Genomic DNA, 18,568 nt, shown 5'->3' on the forward strand with positions numbered 1-18,568 from the left:
GTGATTCGCGTTTCTCGAAGCTATCAGCCCGTTTCGACTAACGGGCAGCCCCTGATCTCTGAAATTAAACGCGTTTATGACGCTTTTCCCTGGTTCAGAATCTCCTCAACCAGTGATTGTTAAGTGTCATTTCCGGTCTCATTTTAACGCGTTCAGTTAGTTATCATTATTGCCTCTGCGTGTCTGATAAAAAACAATTCCATTAAGATCTGAAATTTTACTTAACGGTGAATCGAGTTGAGATTAACGATATGCATACTTACGTATCAGTTTGTATTATTTCATCCACTACGATATTTAATCTAAACTGTGCAAACAGATAAAATTGTGATCCGCGATTTTTCTTCTTCTCTTCAGTCACGCGACATCGATTAATCGCAGTTGTCCGACGGTAAATAGAATAAAAAGAGGAGCGGTGCGACTGGTCCGTGTGTCTCGGGAATCGCGAGATAAATCTTGATCGCGGATTTCATTTTATGTCAACCTGTTTCTCAGACCTCATTCAGAGTTTCGGGCAAGGAAATCGTCGAGTTCATAATTCATCATTTTTAATTTATACTTTCTCTTCTATCAGTTTCGATTGTCAGGTATTTCGGGCAGAATTTCGACGAGTTTTCAATGATGACAGATTCGCTAAAAATGTCGGAGGCATAAATTTAATCGTAAGAGAATGCTTAAGCCTATCGCGGACGCATAAATCTTCCTAGAAGTCAGTAAACGATCAGGAACAATCAGCGAGCACAATTTCTCATTGCGCGTTTCTCTCGCATGCAGTTTCGATGGCGGCTCAACGTCGCTTCACAAGACAAATTGAAATACTTGCCCTTTTTACCGATGTTATCGCATAAATCATTCGCAGTGGCTAAACAGAAATCATTGAAAGGAAACCCGTGTACGTGTCTGTGTTTCTTTCTTTTTTCACTCGGCTTAATCCCCGGCGCAACGAAACGACGAGACGGGACGAGACACGCGGTTGAACACGAAAATTACGGCATTACCTACGCCTCTTTTTCCATAAAAACACGCCCTCCGGGCTGCCGTATATCTGGCCGAGTTAACTGTAAATCCCCTCGTCGAGCTTACCTTTCCACCGAGAAGAATCTACCTGAGAATATTATCCTTCACCGAGCGTCCTCCCATGCAGGATGCTTGAACCTAACGTTTGAGTCGTCCGAAGAAATCGTATTGTAATAACAAAAATATTTTCTGTTATAAACATTGCTAATGACAAAATACAGTAGTACCTCGATATACGACCTTAATTCGTTCCTGATCTTTAAACTTATATCGAATACTGAGCCAGTTCAGGCTTGTGTTAGTTTACCCTAGGGGGACAGAATTCAAAATGAGTAACAAATCTACGTTGATGATGATTGAATACTTTTGACGCGTCAAAATTGTGTTAAAGTCCAACAGTATCGATGCCAGATCTAGCATTCAAAAATAAGATGTAGATTTATTTCTCGTTTTGAATTTCGTAGCCCTAGAAAAAACTAACACAAGCTCAAGCTGACTCAGTTTTATTGTTACTAGCTGTAGATTGCCTCCGAATTTGATTTTATCGAATGATTTGAGGTATCGCACGTTGCGTTAAAATTCTTTGCATTACTGACAGGAGAAAATGAAAGAATTGAAATCGATCGAGTTACAAATTAAAAAAAGTTATTTAATGTATTTTTAGAAGCATTCTTTTCTTGCTTGTAGTTATTAATAAATTGGAATATCACTGCTATTCCTAATGGAGAACATGAAACCGGAGTTTCTACCACTGTTTCGCCGTTTAATCAGATAACGGACGAATAACTATGAAGATAATTGCCAGTGGAAAATGAAAATCCCCGTTTCGAGCCGCACCTTCCAGCTAAAAGGGAGAGGAGGGAAAAAATTCGGTGGAATCAGAGAATTCTCCTCGGAGGATCAGCAGCCCCACCTTTAAAAGCGTTTACACCCGGGTTAACTGTAAATCAGTGGTAGGGGAGAGGGCGGGACGACGATGATTCGCCGGAAGGAATAAAAAGATTCCGGAAGCCAGACGCGCCTCGTAAAACCAATTGCGTTTAATGTAAACTCCCGATCCGATGCGATAATGGTATTCCCCGGTAAATTCCTGATATTCATTGGCTAACCAGCTTCGATTTTATTTCCAACTCCTGGAAATTGTCCTTTGAACACAACATCATTTTCTAATTACCTTTATTTGAGTCTTGACAAGTTTAGAATCTAATCAAAAGTTTGGAATTTAAACAAAATTTGCATATCATCAACATGAAGATTTTGATAGATTTTTCTGTTTTACTAGTTTGAAGTTCGGTCTGTTTCTTCTTAGTTCAATGTCTTCAGCGTTTAGGAAAAACCTCACTATTCCTGGCGCTTTGAGGCAGCGGCGCGATGCAAGTAAAAACTAAGAGCAGTAAAGGCTCGCCAGTTTAATTCTCGCGGTATCGTGGTAATATATAGCGTTCCGCAAGAAACATTGTAGTAGTTCACCTGACGGAAGCATAAGTCAAAGGTATTCCTCGAGGAGCTATCAATCTTGCAGTCATTTTCCATTTCAATTTCTAACGTCTGTTAACGAGCCCGATAAGAAATCTCTGCTGCTTCAGCTCCGTCAAGCACGAATCGAAGAATCGATCAAAAACGTAACACAAATTCTCTATTTTCAGTGTATTCTGATTATACCTACTTAAAAGAATGTTTCTGGGCGTTGTTAATGTTGCCCATTAAACTCGCGAAATTCCAGTCGACCGATTCCCAGATGGCTCCACTCCCATGAAGACGTCCGCAAAACAATTACCATAACTGCCCGGTGTTGGAATTTATTTCTCGCATTACAACGGCGTGTTTCTTTCGCCTAACGAAGAGGAGTCCACTTCCCTCGTGGAAAGAGCCATCCGCGTTGACCCCCTCATTCGGTTGATGAGCAGCCACTGATGAGCCGTTCTTTTTCATTCGATTCGGTGAATAAACCTCGGTCACCGGCGGCGGCTGGCCCGGCGCGGCGTCGCGCGGTTCCACTCCTCTAGCGACTCGTCATTTAAGTCGCCAAGCGTTAACGTCATCGAAGCTGGAAGGATTGCGAGCTCCTCTTCAGGGAGCCACGTTAATCGCGAAAATCATCTGGCCTCTCGCAGGTGCTTCTTCTTCTTCTTCTTCTTCTTCTTCTTCTTCTTCTTCTTCTTCTTCTTCTTCATCTTCTTCTTTTTCTTGTTCTTTCTCTTCCTTCTCCTCGACCTCCGACCTTGTAGCGTTCGCCAGCGGTTTGATCACTCGAAACACTCATCTTATTATCCCCGCCGCGCAACCATTACGGCATTACGTGGCGCGTTTACTCGAATCGGCTCGATTCGAAGAAACGGGTTCCCTGATGAGGTTTGTTTGCAAGCGTTTACTATGAATCGTATTAGAGTTTCATTAAGATTGCGTTTACGTCGTGCCTTCCGTCGAGGTTTATCGAGCCAACCAATCGATTTATGAATCTAGTCTCCATATATCATTATTTTCTAACGTTTATAAGAAATACAGTGTAGTTAAAGGTACAGCGTGTCTCAATACTGTATACTTCAAAGTAACATAATTTTCCGAGCGATGTATTTCAGTAATTGATTTAACAGAATTACAAAATATTTCGAATCCTTGGTGTCGGGAAATATTTTCTTTATCCGCGAAATTGACATTATTTCAACTTCAAAATATTTCAATTCTAAAATCGTCAAAATTTCAATCCTTTGTCATTATTTTTTTTCATACAACCTGAAAGAAAAGAAGATCATCTGTCTATCAAGAAAAGGCTTGTTCAATACCGGCCAAATGAACGATATTCGTGAAACACGTAGGTCCGCATTACCGTGCGGTCGCGGATCCTTTGAAGGCCCTACGTGATCCTTAGTGGCGGATACTCGATCCTTGTACCGATCGAAATCAATTGGAATGAATCGTTCGACTCGAGATTTTCATCGAGACAACCCAACGGCTCGTTGCGAGGGATGACTTCATCTGGCTTCGCAACTCGTTTTCTTTAATTATGAAGATTGAGGAGACTCCCTTCACGAGATATTAACGAGTAATCCTTTATCGTCGCTCGATCGGTCCTACCTTGTTCCTTACCTCGCAGAAAATCCCGGTTGCTCTTAAAGTATCAATTCTCCGACCGGATACGTTGCGCTGGAACATTTAACGAGACGGTTCTTAAGTTAAGCGTTTCAACCAGTGACGAGAACCGCGGCGAGAAATTTCGTTCCCGATCCTTCGGCAATTTAGAACCGGCAAGTTTTAACGATGAAGTCCGCAGCCCGATTCGTTCCGACTTTATCGCAGATCGTATACTTAATCCCGCTTCTTTTTACGAGAGGAATCGATGTTTATCCGCGAATCGCTACAACCGGAGACTGTGATATCGTGTAACAAACTTGCGTTAATTATCTACTCGATAAATACTCGACGCACGTATTTACACATTATCGCTGTAATACGTTTTCTACCAATCGCTTGAAACGCATGTCTGGTTACGACGATATTATTTTATATTTGAGGACATCATCATGTATTCTTACGAGAAGAACTCGACTCATGACTTCGACTTTAATAAACGTCTCACATTCTATACAATTTTATTCTACGTGTATCGAAGAATCCTTAAATTCATGTACGATTTAATTTATTTTTTAGTATCTCCGACTTGAAATATTTCGTTCCTACGTTGGAATAGCAATGTTGCTGTACAGAGCGGCGTCTTTGAAATCGTGTGTCGTTCGCTTCCTCTAGCATCATTATAGTTCGATAACCAGATTCGATACACATTCAACGTGACTTGAGAACCGTTCATAGGAAACGAATGAGACCTGGTACTCACCTCAGTCATTTAAATTAGATATCTCTTATTACGGCGTCCAATTCCGGTTGATCTTCTAATCTGATTCCGACCACTCCGTGTCTACTCAAAATTGTGTGCATCGAACGTGACGAATATGAATAGTTACGAATAACAAGTTTAATAAACGATTTTTTAACACTTGTTCTAATGAAACTTCATTTGAATTAATCAAACGATATTATTTAGATGATAATAGAAGTGAACGCTTGCTGTGCTATGAAGCGGATTAAAAATCCGGTTGCACCTTGAAGATTCCGATTGAATTCACAAGATGCCAAGTTTTTATTCAAACGAGACCTGAATAATTATAAAGAAATATACCGTGCTCACATTTCACTATACAGAGCCTGCACTCGCAGTCAAAGATGTGTTCGCGTTCGTTAGTCGAAGGTAAGAGTACCCTTCTCTCACTCGAACAGACCGCGAGAGAGGAGGACGAGGATATGTGAGAGGCGGTGAAGAGGAAACGCGGCTGCGAGGAGGATACGTGTAATAGTTAGGGATCCGACGATAGCGATGCGCGCGGGTTAGGGTTTCGCATAGTTTATCAATGCGCGTAGGCTGGTTCGAGAACACCGCCGAGGCAATAGATTACAATTATCCGAACACGCTCGGCTAAACGTGGGAGTTGCCAACGCGGACACGAACGATCCTCTCGCCTAGCGCTGAACCGCGTTCACCGATTTTTATCATTGCTCCTTTTTTTCTGTGGCCCGGCTAGAGAGATGGACGAACAGGCATGAGCTGAATTTATGTTAAGGCTGTAGGAAGGATTGGGATTAATTGAAAATGATGGGACCTTCACTGGTTGCCAGGTCGTTCGATTTTTTTTTTTTCTAAAATAGAAACAGTCGATTGTATCGCATGAATTAGTTTTGCTTAATTTCAATCATGATTAATTATATTGTTTTACTTACAATTACTGATTGTTAAATTATATCATTTTATCGCCTGGTCAATACGTCCGGTTGTGACACTTGTATTTCTATTTGCTACGATTATTCAACGTATTCCATAATTCTGATGAGATACATAATTATAAAAGAAAGGAGGAATGGAGAACGAAGTTTGCGATCAGAGACAATGAACAGAAGGAATTACTTAGAATTGCTTAGAATTTGACCTCGACAAGGACCCGCGTAGGAGAGCAAGATCACGTGTGCTTAGATGGTGATGAAAATGATGACTAACCTCCCTAGACCTCGGTCCCGAGATCGTTTCCGTATCGCGGAAACGAATCAGGCAGAAATCGAATCGCGGCAGCCAGCTAACGGTATTGAAGATTGCGGAAACAATGCCGCGGAATCCGTCGTCGTATTGAAACGAATTAGCAATTCTCATTCGACGGTCGACTCCACGGAATGCCGTTGCCTCTTTAATGTATCAGAGAACACCCTTAAATCTGATCGTCAATCTGGTACCATTAACATTCCTAAATTGGATCAGAGGTTTCCTGTTATTCGCAATATAGGATTAAATGTAATAAATATTGTGTATTTTTCAATGTCTATTTTCTCTTGTCGGTTTTCTATACAGGGTGTCCCGCGTTTTAATGAGCAAACTTGGGGAGCGTATCCTACACGCGAAAATAAGAACAAAATGTTATTTGAATTTTTCTTGCAACATTATTACTGACACAAAATCGGATACTTTTCTATTCATTGATAAAAAGAAAGTGATTTCTTTTTATAAGAGGGCTTCTCGGTTAAAGGCAGGGTAGTCGAGCGCGTTTGAGCTCAGAAAAAAATACTTGGCCAAGGATCGACGATTAAACCCTCTCGAATTGATTACACCTTCTCTCCGAATCTGAATTTACACACTTATCTTTTTTCTCGATTCGACTACCGCTTCTCACAAAGAATGGCAATCTTGCTTTAAATATGTTATTAAATTATTATCCCTAACCCGGTTATTAAATTAAACCGAAAATTAACAACGCTTTTATCCCGGATAGAAAAGAAGCTTCGTTATTTGATCGACTGACACGAAAATTGCACATCTGCCAGGATGGAAGAGTCATTCTTTGAACTTTCCTATTTCTGTCATGTGTTCGGTTGATCGTAAGACAGTGGGCACTCGTATACTTAAATCGCTACGAGAGACAATAGTGGCGTTAACTCAGCACTGAAAAATGTTCCTCCAACCCCACCCTTCGCGTCTTTAATAATTCAAACGATACGCGTTTCTGCAAGCATATTCTTATGGAAACACCGGAGATTCTTTTGCACCTACTACAGAAATATCTGCCCATTTAGAATTATACTCGAAAGTATTCTAATCCTAAATAAATGAATATTATAATTCTAAATATTGATTATGAAATCGCAAAAAAGTTGTTATTATAAGATGCAATTTCGCAGTCCTGTTAGTAAATCATTTATCAACGAGCAATTTCATTATTGAAGGTAGCTATCTTTTTTAATAATCGCAATGCAACATCCATACCGATCGTCGACCCGACCGGATGACACACAGATTTTTTATCGTACGTACATTCATTCAGTATATATTTCTTTATCCCTTTCCCCGTTCGGACAATGATGCGGCTAATTCAGTTGTGAGTGCACGTACGCCGTGACGGATCCCTCGTCGTTTCCTCTCGAATCTATAAGGACTTTATATACAAACGAATTTACATAGTGCGCCATGAATCATTGAACAACGTGCACTGATTTTTATTTCCTAACAAATTTGCGTACTTAGCACTGTACATATGAACATTAATTTGAAGATACGTTGAAAAGTCAAGAGATGTGATGATTTTAGGCAGAGGAAATGTAATAATACAGGAAACTGGAAGTATGTGTACACGGCTATTTAGAAATTCTCACTAAAGATTAAATTCCATTCTAGCGATTTCGGTATTTATTAGACACAGCGTTCGCCGTTCGAGTCGAACCTTTAAAACGCGGAAGGCCAGGCGACCCGAACGATAACTTTCTCTCCATTGAGAAGTCCGCCATACACGGGCAAGGAATCCATCGGCAGTCGCGGAGGCTGGGATTCGTTACCGAATTCCCTCGACTATTCTGCCAAATTAGCTCTCCTCCAATTAACCGGACACCGTTTTGGTCGCTTTTATATACAGCGCAGCGGAAGTTTTCATTACCCTCTGACGCGCTACTTTCGCGCTCATGGAATTTTATATTCCGCTCCGTACTTTTATTATCAGGTTCCTGGTTAATCAACGTCTGAGTAATGACCCGATTTCCCGGAATCGGTAAATATCCTCGGAACTATAATTATCCGTTAATTGAACATTAAATTATGAAAGCTTGCTTACTCCATATTCGTTTTTATGCTTTTTGTCGAACTATAATGTTGGTAGATATCAAAACTGGTCACATAATCTTACGAAAGGCTGGATATTTTTAATTTCATGCCGATTATAATGCAATTTTATCGGCTTTGCTCTGCGGCACGTTTTCCCGAATAAAGCGTCGAATGAAAGGACCGGTCTCCGCTCGCAGATTTCACGATGATTATTCATCGAACTCCTAATTACTGGTTGATAATTGGCCGCGATTATCCAGGGATCACTGTCCGCATTCACCACGGATACTTATAAGAACGCGAAAAGAGGAAGAAAGCATAAAGCTTCGATCGATCAAAGTTGCAATTAACGGTGGTCCGAGCATCTGGTCCATCTGTACCCATCTAAGTGTCTGCTGCCGAGCGAGCGTGTCTAATTGAGGCTAATTACTGTTTTATTATGGTCACCCGGCTGACGAGTTTATCCGCCTTTAGCGACAACCGCGTTTGTAATTTCGCGAGAGAAACGGTACCGTTATGCCCGTTTTCGAGCCACTCGATTCACCGGAAACGAGTGTTGATCTCGGACAATTACGTCTTGAACTCCGGCTGAATGCAAAAATTTTCCAAATGGTTTCCGACTATGTATGCTACATAGACTATTCTTAAGAAGGATACATAATTAAATAAACATTCTTTTGTTCAGAAGTGCGAGTATTATCTTATGAAAAACGATTTTTAATTGTTTCCAGGTTTCACGGGTACTCAGTGCGAGATAGACATCGACGAATGCGCGGCGAAACCGTGTCTGAATGGCGGAATCTGCACGGACTTGATAGACTCGTTCAAATGCACCTGTGCGAATGGATTCGCCGGCTCCCATTGTCAGATAAACATAGACGATTGCGCTTCGTCTCCGTGTAAAAACGGCGGCATCTGCCAAGACTCGATCGCCAAATACACTTGCGACTGCCCGCCGGGATTTACCGGCGCCTCCTGCGAAACGAACATCAACGACTGCCAGTCGAATCCTTGTCACAGCGGTACTTGCATCGACGGCGAGAACAGCTTCACTTGCAACTGTTTTCCCGGGTTCACCGGGAAACTGTGTCAGACCCAGATCGACGAGTGCGAGAGCAACCCCTGCCAGTTCGGGGGTAGGTGCGAAGATCGTATCAACGGATATCAATGCATATGCAGGCCTGGCACCAGTGGAACGAATTGTGAGGTGAACGTGAACGAGTGTTACAGCAATCCTTGCAGAAATGGAGCGAGATGTATCGATGGAATCAACAGGTGAGTATGAAGTATCCTTGCTTAGAATCTATTAGAATTTCTAAGCTCTCTCTAGGATTCTTCGTTCAAAATTTCATATACTAATTATTAATGTTATATCGTCTTACAAACCATGAAATCAGCTTCATCTTCGATTGTACATTCTAGATATTCGTGCGAATGCCTGCCTGGTTTCACCGGACAGCATTGCGAAACGGACATCAACGAGTGCGCCAGCAACCCGTGTGCGAACGGCGGCCGATGCATCGACGTAATAAACGGTTTCCGGTGCGAGTGTCCTCGCGGTTACTACGATGCTAGATGCCTCAGCGATGTAGACGAATGCGCGAGCAATCCCTGCGTGAATGGCGGCACCTGCGAGGACGGCGTGAATCAATTCATCTGCCACTGTTTGCCAGGATACGGCGGCAAGAGATGCGAAGCGGATATCGACGAGTGCGGCTCGAACCCTTGCCAACACGGGGGCACTTGCAACGATCACTTGAACGGCTACAGCTGCAAGTGCATCGCCGGATATTCCGGGACCAATTGCGAGACCAACATTGACGATTGTGCGAACAATCCATGCCAAAATGACGGTTCTTGTATCGATATAGTGAATGATTACAAATGCGTCTGCGAACTGCCTCACACGGGGAGAAACTGCGAGGACAAACTGGATCCTTGTTCACCCAACAAGTACGATCCACTGTTTTATTTCATTTTAAGCTAAGTATATTCCAGTTTCCGGAGTTCAAGCAATGATCGCTAACGTGTTCGTTTTCCGATTATAGATGCCTTCACGGAGCACGATGCGAGCCATCCTCGAACTTCCTCGATTTCGTGTGCACCTGCACCGTCGGTTATGCCGGCAGATTGTGCGACGAGGACGTCGACGAATGTATAATGACCTCGCCGTGTAGAAACGGTGCTACCTGCAGGAACACCAACGGTTCTTATCAATGCCTGTGCGCGAAGGGTTACGAAGGCCGGGACTGTATCATTAATACCGACGATTGTGCTTCCTGTAAGTATCAAGAACTAAATTCATCAAAATCCTCGAACATTAAATTCGTACGATAAGATGAATTACGAATGTGTAGGATTGATTTAGTTTTTTATTGATTGAATATAAATTTGTATTTTATAGTCCCTTGTCAAAACGGTGGCACGTGCTTGGACGGAATCGGCGACTATACTTGCTTATGCGTGGACGGTTTTAGTGGCAAACACTGCGAGATCGATGTCGACGAGTGTCTGTCGCAGCCGTGTCAAAACGGCGCGATTTGCAAGGAATACGTGAACTCGTACACTTGTCAATGCCAACTCGGATTCTCCGGTATAAATTGTCAAACGAACGACGAGGACTGCACGGATAGTAGCTGCATGAATGGCGGCAAGTGCATCGATGGAATCAACAACTATACCTGCGTTTGCAAACCTGGTTACACAGGCTCCAACTGTCAGTATCGCATAAACGAATGCGATAGCTCGCCTTGTCTGAATGGAGCTACCTGCCATGATCATATTCAGTATTACACTTGTCACTGCCCTTACGGTTACACTGGGGCGAGATGCGATCAGTACGTCGACTGGTGCGTGGACAATCCTTGCGAGAATCAGGCTACTTGCGTGCAGCATAAAAACAAATACCACTGCAATTGTTCGCCTGGTTGGACAGGCAAAGTCTGCGACGTTGAGATGGTTTCGTGCAAGGATGCGGCAATTAGGAAAGGAGTACCCGAGAAAAACCTGTGTAACAATGGTACCTGCGAGGACATAGGCAACAGCCACCGTTGCCACTGCATAGAAGGATACACGGGTTCATATTGCCAAGAAGAGGTGAACGAGTGCGACTCCGCACCGTGTCAGAATGGTGCTACTTGCAAGGACCTCGTTGGGTCTTACCAATGTCAATGCACTAAGGGCTTCCAGGGCCAAAATTGTGAACTGAACGTGGACGACTGTAGACCGAATCCCTGCCAGAACGGCGGTACATGTCACGATCTTATCAGCAACTTCAGTTGCTCCTGCCCGCCCGGTACCCTAGGCTTCATCTGTGAGTTGAACGTCGACGACTGTGCTATCGGCACTTGCCACAATAACGGAACATGTATCGACAAAGTGGGTGGGTTTGAGTGCAAGTGTCCTCCGGGTTTCGTGGGTCCAAGATGCGAGGGCGACATCAACGAGTGTCTCTCGAATCCCTGCGCCTCGCCGGGAACTCAGGACTGCGTGCAGTTAGTCAACAACTATCATTGCAACTGCAAACCGGGATACATGGGACGTCACTGCGAGGTGAAGGTGAACTTCTGCGACAGTTCACCATGCCAAAACGGCGGTATTTGCACCGCGAAGCAGGCTGGCCATACTTGCCTTTGCCCGACCGACTATTATGGAAACAACTGCGAGTTCGCTGGCTCCTATTGTGACAGGGAACCTTGCCTGAACGGCGGTACTTGTAGAGTGGCCGAAACCGAAGTCGGGTACAGATGCTATTGCCCTTCGGGAACCACCGGGACTCATTGCGAGATAGACGCCAGGGATGAGTGCGCCAGCAACCCTTGTCAACAGTCGAATGCCGTTTGTAAGAATCTCCTTGGCGACTATGCTTGCGATTGCCCACCGAAATGGACTGGCAAGAACTGCGAAATTTACGATCCTAATTATGGAGGCGGCATCTTCGGCAGTCCAAACTCTAATGCTCCAAAAACCATGAACGCATACGAGCTCGACTTAGAAATGGAAAGGAAGAAATGCATTGAAAACCGATGCGAAGAGAAATCTGGTAATCATCATTGTGACGAGGAATGCAACCGGTACGCTTGCAATTTCGACGGGAACGATTGCTCGTTGGGCATCAATCCGTGGCGTAATTGCACTGCGCCGATTAATTGTTGGGACGTTTTCATGAATGATGTCTGCGACGAGGTTTGTAACAACGCGCAGTGTTTGTTCGATGGAAGGGATTGCGAGAGAAAGCTGCCACCGTGCAAGTAAGTCATTTTATATTTAAACAATTTCTTTGTGTAAAAAGAGATTATATAACTCTAATTAATTTGTATATCTATTCTTGCAGCCCAATCTATGACGCTTATTGTCGCAAACACTATGCCAACGGACATTGCGATTACGGCTGCAACAACGAAGAATGTAACTGGGACGGTCTCGACTGCGAGAGAGAACCAGAGTCCTTAGCAGAAGGTGTGATCTCCGTGGTAGTGAGGATGGATATGCAGTCGTTCCGATCGAACGTGGTCGCCTTTTTGAGGGACATCGGTCACGAATTAAGAACCACCTTGAGAGTGAAGCAAGACGAGCTCGGCAATGACATGATCTACCCATGGAAAAGAGAAAGAGACTCTGGTTTGCAGACCAATATTTTTGGACGCCCGACCACGATCTATACCAACACACAAAGTGGTATAATCGTCTATTTGGAGATAGACAACAGAAAATGTACCGTCACTCAAGGGGTAGTGTGCTTCCCGTCGGCGAACGAGGCGGCGGAGTACCTGGCAGCGACCGCGTCTAAACATTCGTTGTCTCGGAACTTCCCCATAGAACAAGTCCGAGGTGTGGTTGGCCCGCAAGGTCCGGAATATCCGGACTCGCCGACCAATTTCAAGTACGTTTTCATCGGAGTTGTCATCGTAATCCTCGGTGGAATGTTGGTCGGAGTTTTGGTTACGGCGCAGAGGAAACGAGCTGTGGGTGTGACATGGTTCCCGGAAGGATTCCTCCGCACTAGCAGCGGAAGCGGTCAGCGTCGTAGATCCAGAAGGCGAGGTCCGGATGGTCAAGAAATGAGGAACTTGAACAAGCAACCTTCGGTGAACTGCATGGATCTTGACGTGGGCAACGGAAGGGCGCAACAATGGTCAGACGATGAATCGGATCTACCGCCCTCAAAGAGGATGAGAGCGCTAGAACCCGGCTACTCCAGTGATCATACCGCCATCACGGATTACGAGGAGACGGAGCCTCGCATGTGGACTCAACAACATTTGGATGCAGCTGAAATCCGTAGACCGGACGCAGGAGTTTTGACACCGCCGAGCCTCGAGCATGGTCAGGACGTTGATGCGAGAGGACCGTGCGGCATGACACCATTAATGGTTGCCGCTGTACGCGGTGGAGGGTTGGATACTGGGGAAGAAGAGGATGAAAGCGATGGTACAGCGGCTGTGATCGCTGACTTGGTTGCTCAGGGTGCAGACTTGAATGCCACCACAGATAAGAGCGGCGAGACGTCTCTTCATCTGGCAGCTAGGTACGCCAGAGCTGACGCCGCGAAGAGGCTCCTCGATGCCGGAGCGGATGCTAATTCTCAGGACAACACCGGCAGAACGCCTCTTCATTCCGCCGTCGCCGCAGACGCGATGGGAGTCTTCCAGATACTGTTAAGAAACCGAGCGACGAATCTGAACGCCCGAATGCACGACGGAACTACACCATTGATTCTAGCTGCTCGTCTCGCCACCGAAGGAATGGTAGAAGACCTCATTAACGCTGACGCTGATATCAACGCAGCTGATAACAGTGGCAAAACAGCGCTTCACTGGGCTGCCGCCGTTAACAACGTCGACGCTGTGAACATACTTTTGGTTCACGGTGCGAACAGAGATGCGCAGGATGACAAGGACGAGACACCCTTATTCCTGGCTGCCAGAGAAGGCAGCTTCGAGGCTTGCAAGGCGTTGTTGGACACTTTCGCCAACAGAGAAATTACCGATCACATGGATCGGTTACCAAGAGACGTCGCCAGTGAGAGATTACACCATGACATCGTGAGACTGTTGGACGAGCATGTGCCTAGATCACCGCAGATGGTCACTGTGATACCAAACGGCCCTCTTATGGGTGAGTACCTTTCTTTATTACATCTGTTTCTTATTTTGTTGACGACAAGCATTTGCCTCACAATCTTATCGTTGAATGAAGTTGAGACGTGAATTCAATATATTATATTAAACATTCTTCTATTGATTTTGTTTTATTAAATATGTCACACATCTGTTTTTACAGGGTCGCCAAATCATGCGCAGTTAATCACACACCCAACAGTAATCGGTTCTGCGCCGAAACAAACGAAATCCAAGAAGCGGCCAAAAACTGGAACCGCGGGGAACCCAAACAGTCCCGATTCAGAGGGTGGAGTAGTGGTCGTGAGGCGAAAGCCATCGGTGAAGAAGCCACCGGCGAAGCGTGGCGCTCAGCCCCCAAACCAAGAAATACCACAGGGCGCAGAGGGCGCGGAAGGGAACTTGCCAAGTCCATACGACAGCGCAAGCCTGTACAGCAACGCGCTCCCTTTGGTCGGCCACACAGCGACTGCAAAGCAACCACCGCCGTACGAGGACTGTATAAAGGGGCAATCAATGCAGGGCCTTCAACAATTGGGCCTGGACACGTTCACGACGAACTATGGATTGCCTAATTTTCACGACCAACTGCTAGCGTCCCACCAACGACAAGCGCAGGGGATGGTGAACACGCTATCGCCACCTTACAGTAATCAGTCCCCGCCACACTCGGTGCAATCAAACATGACCCTCTCGCCGCAGGCGAGTTACATGGGTTCACCTTCCCCGGCAAAGAGCAGACCCTCGTTGCCAACCTCGCCCACCCACATTGCCGCGATGAGGCAGGCGACGCATCAGAAACACGGAGGGATGCCGCCTGTCGGATTCGATTTCGAAAACCTTCCTTATTCCACGAGTCAGCAACAACAACAACAACAGCAGCAGCAGCAGCAGCAGCAGCAGCAAATGCAACAGACGCAGCAACAAATCCAACAGCAGCAACAGCAACAGCAGCAGAGCACGCAGCAGCAGCAGCAACAGCAACAGGCGCAACAGGCGCAGCAGCAAACGCAACAGTACTATCAATACTTGACGCCACCGTCGCACCATTCTGGGCCGGACGTGACGCCGCAACATCTGATGCAAGCACCCGAGAGCTTTCCGACGCCGTCCCCGGACAGTCCAGGTCACTGGTCCTCGAGTTCGCCACACTCCAATAGCGACTGGTCCGAGTGTATGGCGTCGCCGAACGCCTATGGTCCCACCGCCGCGCACCAGAGCAACAAGGGATCTGAGGCGATCTACATATGAAGGCGGCAGTGCTCTCTTACTCGGGCGAGTCACTCGTAAACCGTGAACTGTGATTAACTCGTCGAGTTCGAGGGCGAGGATCGTCGGTAAACTCTTGTTCAGTGAAATTTCCGTGTTGAGATTAGCGCGACCGAACGCTCTATCGTCGGATTAATAGTGTAACAGACGCCAATACGGTTCTATAAATGCAGGCTACACCCCGTAACGGCATCCTTTCGTTTCTTTCTTTCGATAATCTGATTAAAAAGTTCTTGGAAGAAAAGTTAGAGTCAACTGATTTTTGCTTATACATTTTTGGTCAGACTGTCGAAAGTGACTGGATACTGTTACAGAACGTGTCCTGTATATATGATAAATATTTATGAATATAAATATAAATGAATAGTTATATATGTACATGTACGTGAAAAATATTTTTGGAAGCAAAAGGGGGCACACACCTTTCTATCTTATAAGTCGATTAACGATTGTGCCTTCTTTTTTATCGAGACCCACGGTCTTCAGTAACATCCATGAATTAGTAGATACACATACATACGATGCATTTTACGATTACCGCTAGTGCATCGCGGCTCAACGAACAATGGTGCCTTCGACTTGCCACAGTATGAAGACCCGATAGACATTTTTCTCTTATTCTTTTTTTAAAATAGTACTAAGGAACGCGAGACCTTGCTATCTATAATTGTATTGTACATAGGACAATATGGAAGACGCTGTTCTCAACGGGGACCACTATAGAGAATAATCATGTAATATTCTATTTAAATTTGTAATATGCATAAAAATACATACTTTCCACGAACGAGAAAGAAAGAAGAAAGTCCAATACGGCACTATTCAACATCTGTGACCAATTCAGAAAAAGAATGTGAGAGGAAACGGAAAGCGATAGAGGAAAGTTACGCTGTGTCAAACAGAAAGCCGAGAATCGTGCCTTCGAGTATCGTAGAATAACACTAAGAAGTTCTTGCGTTAGATAATTCTATTAAATTATATCCTGATCCGAAACAAGCAGCGTTTCCAAATGGCCTTTAAAATACTGATCTATGTTAGAGCGCGAGGCATACTATTAAGTGTAGGAGACAAAAGCAAGAAAAAGGTATGACTTTTGTACGGTCGACGCGACGGGAGTCTCAGAGAATTCGTCTTCACCCTAAGAACGAATCGTTCCATACGCAGACATTCCATTCGAATGATCCTACCTTTACTCGTTTCGATTTTGACATGAGAAATATCCGCGAATCGAGCAACTTTGCAAGCTCGATGCGAACTAGAGGATGTTCTATTCCAGTCGAAATAAGTAAATACATTTCGCGGATACACTATGCTTATCTTTTGTTAGAGGTCAAGATTTTGAACGTGTAAAAAGATCCGTGTCCTTTGATGCCCGTAATTTTTAAGATACAGATACCTGTTTAATAATATTTAATATTCCCGAAACAAAAATATTATGAATAGTTTTACAAACTTAAAATTGTAGGATACGGATACAATACAAATGAGCGTGTATTAAGGAGAAGTATCTGGTTTCAGATCAATTTACTACCTGCGAAACAGACTTCCTAGCGTAATCATTAACGTTTAATTACTTCGTAAAAGCGTGCAGATTTAAATGAAAACCGAGACACGAAACGAGCGGTAAGACGATTCGCTGATCTCTCATCTGCCAAAGCCAAAACGAGAGAGGAATTTCTAGCGGACACGCGTAATCGTGAATTGAATCTGGTGTTATGTACGCATAATGGTATTAGGAATCTAATCGTAGATTTGTTGCGAGAGAAATCAGGCAATTACGAGTCAACGCACTGAACAAAAGATGCTTTTGCAATATTCTCTTCATCGGTGAACTTATGCAATGATCATGTTACTTTTTTTAATCTCGTTCTCTTTTTTTTCTATAGTTAAAATTTGTAAATATTCTTTATACTTCATACATTTTTCTCTCAACTCCTTTTTCACAGTAATTGTCTTTTCTCTCGATTTTGTACAAAACTGTTTTTATATATTTTTTTATATTACCTAAGGTAAAATATCAGTAGTTTTATAAGACGATTTCCCGCATATGCACGTAGCAACGTTTCATTTTTTAATCGTATCATAATTACGAATCATAGTACAGAGAAATAAATATAAATATATACGTATGAAGATATATATATGTATTTTTTGCGCGCGAGAGAGAGTGTGTAATTTGACTGTTGCATAAGGCGACCATATTCCTTGATGCAATTTCTGAGATACACATATCTGCAGCCAGATGTGATGGAGCTTTTCGAGACGTTTAGAACACGACCGGTCCAACGCAATTCTCTATAATAATATTTTTTCCTCCGCGAACCCTTAATGCTCCTAAGGTGAGACACCTTTTTATTTATATACGAGAAAAAAATATATATATGTATACATAGAAACTTTTGTAACGAATTATATAAGTGTATCTTCACGCGACTGCCTTTATATTTGTTAAAAGCCACCAGAAGTCTGCCAAATAGCGAACGACGAAAATATTAAGAGGTATGTTAATACGTTATCTCCTTCCTTCTTTTTTATAATAATAATAATAGTATATTGTAAAAGACAAGATGCGATCAGACAATAAATATAAATAACAGAATTTTATATCTCTATAAGAATTCTATGTAACTGTGGGAACACGTAAAAATTGTATATAAATCGGTAGGTTGTTAATTGCGGTGTAGACGAAGAACAAAAAGAACGTATTGACAACGTGTTGGAAATGAAATCTTGACTACGTAGCACCGATTTTTCACTGTGTTAAGAAAGAAAACGATATAGGGATAAGTTTTCACGTTCCGATTTACAGTTATCTATGATAAGTTAGAGAATTTCCCAATTTATTATGATAGATCTTGTTATTCCTTGTAACTTGTAAAAAGTACTGAGTTTTATTAGTATTAAGTATTCTGTAATTGTAAGGATTTGTTTCGGTCTTATATTATTATATCCTGCCCCTCTCCGGCCCGCGTCCCTCTTCCTCTCATCGTCCCCCTCTTTTTAGTTCCGGTATCCCGATTCTCATATTTTTTTTTTA

The 18,568-nt window shown here is 43.7% G+C and overlaps 1 protein-coding gene across 1 annotated transcript in view; it reads left to right on the forward strand.

Moving 5' to 3' along the window:
• The window catches only part of N (neurogenic locus Notch protein), a 59,918-nt gene extending 41,358 nt beyond the window's left edge, over window positions 1-18,560 (forward strand). The window contains exons 2-7 of the mRNA XM_018019778.2: window positions 8,875-9,418; window positions 9,566-10,096; window positions 10,192-10,424; window positions 10,548-12,393; window positions 12,477-14,260; window positions 14,426-18,560. Of these exons, the coding sequence (XP_017875267.2) occupies window positions 8,875-9,418; window positions 9,566-10,096; window positions 10,192-10,424; window positions 10,548-12,393; window positions 12,477-14,260; window positions 14,426-15,513 (6,026 nt within the window). The 3' untranslated portion in view covers window positions 15,514-18,560. The remainder of the gene's footprint in view (window positions 1-8,874; window positions 9,419-9,565; window positions 10,097-10,191; window positions 10,425-10,547; window positions 12,394-12,476; window positions 14,261-14,425) is intronic.
• The last annotated feature ends 8 nt before the right edge of the window (window positions 18,561-18,568 follow it).

This window comes from Ceratina calcarata, unplaced genomic scaffold (assembly GCF_001652005.2).
Source record: "Ceratina calcarata isolate Rehan_Ccalc_2016 unplaced genomic scaffold, ASM165200v1 scaffold206, whole genome shotgun sequence".
In the NCBI taxonomy this organism is placed as follows: domain Eukaryota; kingdom Metazoa; phylum Arthropoda; class Insecta; order Hymenoptera; family Apidae; genus Ceratina; species Ceratina calcarata.